The sequence below is a fragment of the Leucoraja erinacea genome, chromosome 19 (assembly GCF_028641065.1).
Source record: "Leucoraja erinacea ecotype New England chromosome 19, Leri_hhj_1, whole genome shotgun sequence".
Taxonomy (NCBI): Eukaryota; Metazoa; Chordata; class Chondrichthyes; order Rajiformes; family Rajidae; genus Leucoraja; species Leucoraja erinaceus.
Window position 1 is genome coordinate 511,579 of NC_073395.1, and position 9,311 is coordinate 520,889.

Here is a 9,311-nt window from a genome sequence, read left to right on the forward strand (position 1 = left end):
CCAGTCTCCACGCTTCATCTAACTGTGTCAGTCTCTGCAAAAACACTAATTTCACTGACACAATGTCATTCTGTACAATGATCTTGCTGCAATCAGCCTCCATCTTCAAATATAGACAATAGGTGCAGGAGTAGGTCATTTGGCCCTTTGAGCCAGCACCTCCATTCAATATAATCATGGCTGATCATCCAAAATCAGTACCCCGTTCCTGCCTTCTCTCCATATCCCTTGATTCTGTTAGTCCCAAGAGCTAAATCTAACTCTCTCTTGAAAACATCCAGTGAATTGGCTCCACTGCCTTCTGTGGCAGAGAATTCCACAGATTCACAACTCTCTGGGTGAAATTAAATCAGTTCTAAATGGCTTCCCTCTTATTCTTAAACTATGACCTCCTTGGTCCTGGACTCCCCCAACATGGGGAACATTTTTCCTGCATCTAGAATGTCCAATCCCTTAAGAATTGTATATGTTTCTATAAGATCCATGCGTTATGGATGTATGGAAATCATTTCCCTCAGTCACTCCAGCTGTTCCCTGACTCAGCCCAACACTTCGCTCCCCTTAACTCTAAAGATTCCAAACTTGAACTCACCTCCGCGTGTAAGTCAAGTCAGTTGATTGTACTTGGCACAGGTGCGGTGAGGAGCAGTTATAAGGAGAATCTTGCTTGTGGCACCAAACAGATACAGCAGCACAAAACATCAATGATGCTAGACATTGAAAAGATGAAGTGGGTCAATGCAAAAACAACTCTACAGTGGGGCAAGTGGTCTGTAGTGTTGCATTATCAGTATCAGTGCAGAAAGAAGCCCAAGTCTCATTATTGATTGCCCAAACTAAAATACAGAGGCTAATTATTGTAAAACTGGGCAAGTCAAATTAACTTGCATGTAAGATTGTAATGCTGATTTTGTGTAATTGACTGTACACCGCTGAAAGATGCAGCAATTGCCATGACAACAGTCCTCTAAATGTTGTACGTGTAAAATACAGAAAAGCATTTTCCACGTTATTTTTAAATTTAAAAAACTTGCTATGTGCTAGATGTAATATTCTGCATAAGAAATCTTGATAACCAAAGCTTCTAGACACTTCTAGAATGACCTCGTATTACGGTTGTGGAAAAACTCTAAACAATTTTTTAATATTACAGCTCTAGTTTGTAGATTAATGATGTTATACACTTTTGTTCTCTCTTTATTTACAATAAAATCTTGTTTCTCAGCAGACGCTAACCCAGCAAATTGGTGACTCGTGCATGCCTCGAAGCGATCCCAAATTATCTGCACCTGACAAAGGTGGGTCTCACGTACACTGTTGCTTTCTGCAATATCTCACAAAGATTAGTCAGAATTGACCACGTTGTATTTCAAAGATCAAAGTTAGAGTCTACCACAACTGAAATCAACATCTAGTTATATCCAATGTGGACACAAGGAACCGCAGATGCTCATCTACAAAGACACAAAGTGCTGGAGTAACTCAGTGGCAGCATCTATGATGAACATGGATAGGTGACATTTTGGGTCGGGACCTTTCTTCATACTGATTGTAGTGGGGGGGGGGAGAGAAAGCTGGAAGAGAGGTGGGGGTGGGACAAAGTGAGAGATGGGTGGATACAGGTGAGGAGGGGTGGATACAGGTGAGGGGGGGTGGATACAGGTGAGGAGGGGTGGATACAGGTGAGGGAGGGTGGATACAGGTGAGGATGGGTGGATACAGGTGAGGGGAGGGTGGATACAGGTGAGATGGGGTGGATACAGGTGAGGAGGGGGTGGATACAGGTGAGGGGGGGTGGATACAGGTGAGGAGGGGGGATACAGGTGAGGGAGGGTGGATACAGGTGACAGGGTGGATACAGGTGAGGGGGTGGATACAGGTGAGGAGGGGTGGATACAGGTGAGGAGGGGTGGATACAGGTGAGGGAGGGGTGGATACAGGTGAGGAGGGGTGGATACAGGTGAGGGAGGGTGGATACAGGTGAGGAGGGGTGGATACAGGTGAGGAGGGGTGGATACAGGTGAGGGGGGTGGATACAGGTGAGGAGGGGTGGATCCAGATGAGGGAGGGTGGATACAGGTGAGGAGGGGTGGATCCAGATGAGGGAGGGTGGATACAGATGAGGGAGGGTGGATACGGGGGAGGGGGGGTAATTTTGACAAATGGATGGATAAGGCCAGAGATGAAAGATAAAAGGATGAGAATTGTGAAGCCAGAGGAAGGAAGGAAGGAAGAACTGTCAATGGCAGAGGATGGGGGGGGGGGGGGAGATCAGGTACAGATACTGAAAGGGAGAAAGAGCCAATATTCATTTTGTGCCTGTATCTTACATTATTCCAAGGTTTCCACTCCACGCCGCTGTTAACAGTTATAATAGACAATACGTGCAGCAGGAGGCCATTCGGCCCTTCGAGCCAGCACTGCCATTTATTGTGATTATGGCTGGTCATTCACAATCAGTACCCCGTTCCTCCCCATATCCCTTGACTCCACTATCTTTAAGAGCTCTATCTAACTCTCCCTTGAAAGCATCCAGAGAATCTGCCTCCACTGACTTCTGAGAGAATATCACAGATTCACAACTCTCTGGCTGAAAAAGTTTTTCCTCATCTCCGTTCTAAATGGCCTACCCCTTATTCTTAAACTATGGCCCCTGGTTCTGGACTCCCCCAACATAGGGAACGTTTCCTGCCTCTAGCAAGTCCAATCCCTTAATAATTTTATATGTTTCAATAAGATATCCTCTCATCCTTCTAAATTCCAGTGTATACAAACCCAGCCGATCCATTCTTTCAACATATGACAGTCCAGCCATCCCGGGAATTAACCTCGTGAAAATGAATAGCAAGAATGTCCTTGCTCAAATTTGGAGACCAAATAGATGCAGCTGGAAATCGCTGCTACATCAGATCACGTTGAGTTCAATGGAGAGGGAACAAGACTGTTCTTCAGTTTCCTGACTACAAACCCCACTTCTACCTTAAGTATTCCCTGATCCTCAGAGTTTCAGGGCCATGTTATCAAAACACCTTCTACAGCTTGTTACTGTACGGATATTTTGCGAATACAATACGAGTCAATTTACAACAAGGAAGGACTATATTAAAATACTTGCTGATTTGCAACAGCGATTTGCATGCTGCCTGCAACCTAGAACTCACAAGAACACTCCAAACTGGGGAAAAAATAATTAAAGAAAGAGCAAAAATTATATAGTGAAAAAATGGATGGTAAAGTGCGAGGAGTTGAGGAGGAATGACTGGAGTTGGGGACCTGGACCTGTGGATGGACAAGGGTGGACGATGCACTCAAGGAAATAATTAACTGAATGATGTGGAACTGGTGTAAATCCCAGACACTCAGGCTTACTCCCATAGAAAGTGGAACATAAAGATGAAAACTCCCAATTCCAGATATTGGAGCAAAGAACCAACATTGTTCAGTGACCACCACGATCATCATCATCATCATCATTGAAACCATCAAAGGGCGCGGTGCCTTACAATGCCGTGTACGACAGTGATCGCAACTTCTACTGAAGTGTGGATGGCCGTTGGCTCGCTACAAGCTCATCCACCCTTTGACAGGTCTTGTTTTTGGTCCTGCTGGGGGTCCACAGCCCCCTCCTCACCTGGAAAACCATGTATGGGAGATGGTTTAGTCGCAGACTATCCCATCATGGAGCAGGTAGCACGGGGTCACATGGTACCTGTGGTGGGGGGAACTCCCCCCGACCTGATTTCTTCCACTGAATCATCCACTGAAACAAACGGCATAACTGTGTAATAATTAAATATTGAATGAGCACCACCTTACAGCACACTAAATAAAGCACATATTCTTTCATAGTGATGAACCCAACTCCAGGTAGTTGGAGCCTGGACAGTGGTAAGGAAGGTCGCACCTGTGTCCCGGACAATGCAAGATTAGTGTCTCCTCCTGTCCCACCCCGGCCGTCACACACAGGTAAACAACACAACCTTCCATTCCAGAAAACCACAGGTATTTGCATAGAAGCACAAACCGATTACTGACAAAACTCACATCATGATTGTTCTTCATTGAGTGATCAAAGGCTGCCAGGGGTCATGGGGCGAAGGCAGGAGAATGGGGTTGAGAGGGAGAGATAGATCAGCCATGAGTGAATAGTGCAGTAGGTTTGATGGGCCGAATGGCCTCATTCTGCTCCTTGAGCTTTTGAAAAGCAATTTCCCTTAACATGAAATTATGAATGGCATTGGATTACTTTGCCATGGTTTCAAGCAGTTCATGCAATGATTTGGGGGAATGTATGGTGTGTAGGGTGGTGGGGGAATGTATGGTGTGTGGGGTGGTGGTGGGGAATGTATGGTGTGTAGGGTGGTGGTGGGGAATGTATGGTGTGTGGGGGGGTGGTGGGGAATGTATGGTGTAGGGTGGTGGGGAATGTATGGTGTGGTGGGGAATGTATGGTGTGTGGGGTGGTGGGGGAATGTATGGTGTGGGGGGTGGTGGTGGGGAATGTATGGTGTGTAGGGTGGTGGTGGGGAATGTATGGTGTGTGGGGGGGTGGTGGGGAATGTATGGTGTGTAGGGTGGGGTGGGGAATGTATGGTGTGTGGGGTGGTGGGGGAATGTATGGTGTGTGTAGGGTGGTGGTGGGGGAATGTATGTGTGTGTGGGGGGGTGGGGGAATGTATGGTGTGTGGGGGGGTGGGGAATGTATGGTGTGTGGGGTGGTGGGGAATGTATGGTGTGTGGGGTGGGGGTGGTGGGGAATGTATGGTGTGTGGGGTGGTGGGGAATGTATGGTGTGTGGGGTGGGGTGGGGAATGTATGTGTGTGTGGTGGTGGGGAATGTATGGTGTGTGGGGTGGTGGGGAATGTATGGTGTGTAGGGTGGTGGGGAATGTATGGTGTGTGGGGTGGGGGTGGGGAATGTATGGTGTGTGGGGTGGTGGGGAATGTATGGTGTGTAGGGTGGTGGGGAATGTATGGTGTGTGGGGTGGGGTGGGGAATGTATGGTGTGTGTAGGGTGGTGGGGAATGTATGGTGTGTGGTGGTGGTGGGGTGGTGTGTGGTGAATGTATGGTGTGTAGGGTGGTGGGGAATGTATGGTGTGTGGGGTGGGGTGGGGAATGTATGGTGTGTAGGGTGGTGGGGGAATGTATGGTGTGTGGGGGTGGGGTGGGGAATGTATGGTGTGTGGGGTGGTGGTGGGGGAATGTATGGTGTGTGGGGTGGTGGGGGAATGTATGGTGTGTGGGGTGGTGTGTGGTGGGGGAATGTATGGTGTGTGGGGGGGGTGGTGGGGAATGTATGGTGTGTGGGGGGGGGGGTGGGGAATGTATGGTGTGTGGGGGGGGTGTGGGGGAATGTATGGTGTGTGGGGGGGGGGGGGAATGTGGGTGAATGTACGGTTTGTGGTGTGGTGGTGGTGGGGAATGTATGGTGTGTGGGGGGGTGGGGAAGTGTGGGGGAATGTGGTGTGGGGTGGTGGTGGGGGTGGTGGTGGGGAATGTATGGTGTGTGGGGTGGTGGTGGGGAATGTATGGTGTGTGGGGTGGTGGTGGGGAATGTATGGTGTGTGTGGGGGGGTGGGGAATGTATGGTGTGTTGGGTGGTGGGATGTCATTCTCGCCCATACATTAATAACATCTATTTGTCCCTTGAAAGTATCAGATAAACTTAATTTAGATAATTAATTTGTATAAAATATTTTCTCACTTTATGGCCACCATGAACCTCATGTCCTACTCCTCAAGATCATCTCATTCCATTTCCATGATATTGTCGATCATTAATCCCATCCGTACACTGGGCAGATTGATGATCAATTATTCCAACACACCTGGCCATGATCCTTCACCTGACATCTGAAGAAGGGTCTCCACCCGAAACGTCACCCATCCCCTTTCTCCACAGATGCTGCCTGACCCGCTGAGTTACTCCAGCACTTTGTGAAACGTCACCTATCCATGTTCTCCACAGATGCTGCCTGACCCGCTGAGTTACTCCAGCACTTTGTGTCTATCTTTAACAACAAATGTCTGCTCTGTCAAACTGTCAAAGAACAATATATTTTGTACGTTTAACCCATTGTTTGTGATATCTCTGATTTCTCCTTTGTATTTTCTCACCCAAACATGAGATTTAGAGTCAGTACTCTGTATCCCTTTCTATGCATGACTATCTCTCTGTACATACATTGGGCTCAACAATCCTTCTCCTCTCTCACAAATCCAACCTGCGCCCCTCCCCTCCCCCCATCTCCAGAGTCCTTGCCAAACCAAGCTGTAATCAGATGGGATGCATTCTGTGATCACTGTGGAAATTGGTCGGTCACAAGTTATCGGAGTAGAATTAGGCCATTCGGCCCATCAAGTGTACTCCGCCATTCAATCATGGCTGATCACTGCCACCTAATCCAATTTTTCTGCCTTCTCCCACAACCCTTGACACCCGTTCTAATGAAGAACTTGTCCATATTGTCATGATGGAAGACATGAATAATTACTTCTGAGGAAGCCAAGTCGTTGGTTTGCTTTCTTGACCAAAGCATCAACGTGATTGGACCAGGCAAAATTGTTTCACTACTTAGACATCGTGTACATTTGCAAAATGGCTTTAAAAAAAAAAGGCATTCCTAGAACTTAGTTTATTGTCACCTGTACCAAGGCACAGTGAAAAGATTTTTGCTGCTTGCTATCGAGTCAGTGGAAAGACAATACATGATTACAATCAAGCTGTCCACAGTGTACAGATACATGATAAAGGGAATAATGTTTAGTGCAAGATAAAGTCCAGTGAAGTTCAATTAAAGATAGTCCGACAGTCTCCAATGAGGTAGATAGTATCAATCAATTTGATGTTTGCTGACTGCTCTAGATTTGTAATGAATTGAGAATGATATTAATTCCATGATGTTGTGGTGAATAATTTCTCCTGCATTGAAGTACTGTAGCAGTAAAATGATGCTCTTTATTTGCTGCTTGCTACAGGTTCACCTGCAAAGACGTACAGATCTTTCTCCCCACAGGCCTTTGATACGCCACCAGCACTTCCCAGATCTCCTCACAAGGTATGGGTGTTGATTACAAATAAAACTTATCTAATTCAAAAGAGAAACAAATAGTTTAATGTTGCGTTTTTCACAGACCATGAGTTATTCACCAGAAGGAGAAATAAATGCCTTCCTATTTTTTTAATTAATTAAAATAATTTTCTGCAGATAATGCAATTAGTGAGGGATGGTCAGATGTACATTCTGACAAAGAATCAGTGTCATTTATTTTAAGGAGTATGTTTACCATGCAATAGATTGATCCAATCACCTGCTCAGATGGGTCTGGTCAGAGATCTATACAACAATGTATTGGAGAAATTAAGATGTGAAAACTATACCTGTTGTATTAATAAAAGGATCATTAAAGCTCTGGAGTCAATAAAAGGAAGAAATTGAAAAACTGGGAATTGATTATGAAAATAAGAATGTTAAAAGTTACTCTAATACTCAATTTCATGTTTTTTACCCCTTCCAATTTCATTAAAAGCTTGTTATTTTATAAGAAGTGAGTTATTGAGTTGTGGATCTGTATTCTGTATTAGTTGTGCATTGTGGCATGTCACAGTGTATTGGTAAAAAATGGTCAAAGCATCACAATGGACAGGTGACATTTGGGGTCAGGACCCTTATTCAGACTTGACGCAAAACGTCACCTATCCATGTTCTCCACAGATGCTGCCTGACCCGCTGAGTTACTCCAGCACTCTGTGAAACGTCACCTATCCACGTTCTCCACAGATGCTGCCTGACCTGCTGAGTTACTCCAGCACTCAGTGAAACGTCACCTATCCATGTTCTCCACAGATGCTGCCTGACCCGCTGAGTTACTCCAGCACTCTGTGAAACGTCACCTATCCATGTTCTCCACAGATGCTGCCTGACCTGCTGAGTTACTCCAGCACTCTGTGGCATTTTTTGTAAACCAACACCTGCAGTTCTTTGTGTCAGTATCAACAAAGTGAGAGAGTGACAGAGTTATACGGTGTGTAAACAGCCCCTTCAACCCAACTTGCCCATACTGACCAACATGAACAGATGTGTAAACACATGTGAATATTCTGACATCCCAATTTCTAACAATTTTCTTTTAACATCTGCGGATGAACGGATTGTAATTATATTTCTGGGATGCCTTGGTTTATTTTGTCAGTTGTGTGTTGATGAAATCCATCTGATGGTGTTGTATGTTCTCCTCTTGGCCTGCAGGGTTCTGTCCATTCATTGACTCCTTCACCCACTGAGTATCAGTCGCTGGGTCCGGTTTACAGCTCTCCCGTGCTGTCGGGAAGCAGCAGCAGTGGCATCTCGTCACTGGGCAGAGGGAGTGTGACTGAGACCACCCTGACCGATGGAACCATCACCTGCACCTTAATTGGCTCGGAGGAATTAATTAAAAAGGAGAACGGGACCTTTGCTTGCATGCCACCGCGCTACAACTTATCGGATCAACACCATACCGGGACGTCCAGGCGTCGAGCCCCTCTGCCGCACAGCCTGTCGGTTCCACCCAGTGGAGAACCCCCTGCTCTGCCCCCCAAGCCCCACATTCTGCGAGTACATCGCTCGGAAGGAGAGAACAGAATGGAGGAAATCCTGGTCAGGCCCCGATCACAACCGCGCAAGGTGTCGCAACTATAGAGCAGCTGACAGGAGTCATGTGTGGTCTCTGCAGAGCAATGTATGTAAGCAGTTCAACTCTAAATATTAACGTGACCAAAAGCATCCAGGTGGGCACCTTAACGCCAAACAATCAAAGACCACGTGTGTGACCGAGATTCTGTAAATATATATTTAAATGGTTTTATACAGAGGGTCAGGGTGGAGAAAATTGTAAATTTGCAGGTTACCAGCGAACAGCAACGTTACTGCTGTTAAGATGCATGTCTTGGATTCTAGAATCATTAGTCTGGGTGAAAGACTGAGGCAAAGACAACTATGCCTCAATTACTGTTAATGCACTCATGGGACCACACACACGCACGCCACAGATACACACGCGTGCATACACACACACACGCGCGCCACAGATACACACGCACACACACACACACGCACATGCACATACACACACACACACCCACACACGTGCACACACACACACACCACGCACGCCACAGATACACACACGTGCACACACACACACCCACGCACGCCACAGATACACACGCGTGCACACACACACACACGCCACAGATACACCCGCGTGCACACACACACACGCCACAGATACACACGTGTGCACACACACACACGCCCACACACGTG

The 9,311-nt window shown here is 46.6% G+C and overlaps 1 protein-coding gene across 5 annotated transcripts in view; it reads left to right on the forward strand.

The window, feature by feature from the left end:
- dock4 (dedicator of cytokinesis 4) overlaps positions 1-9,088 on the forward strand; it is a 238,917-nt gene extending 229,829 nt beyond the window's left edge. For 2 of the 5 annotated variants that reach the window (XM_055650008.1, XM_055650010.1), the window contains 4 exons: positions 1,226-1,298; positions 3,850-3,966; positions 6,982-7,061; positions 8,253-9,088. In XM_055650008.1, coding sequence (XP_055505983.1) covers positions 1,226-1,298; positions 3,850-3,966; positions 6,982-7,061; positions 8,253-8,684 — 702 coding nt within the window. In that variant the 3' untranslated portion in view covers positions 8,685-9,088. The remainder of the gene's footprint in view (positions 1-1,225; positions 1,299-3,849; positions 3,967-6,981; positions 7,062-8,252) is intronic. The other 3 variants (XM_055650009.1, XM_055650011.1, XM_055650012.1) reach the window with 3 other exon arrangements.
- The last annotated feature ends 223 nt before the right edge of the window (positions 9,089-9,311 follow it).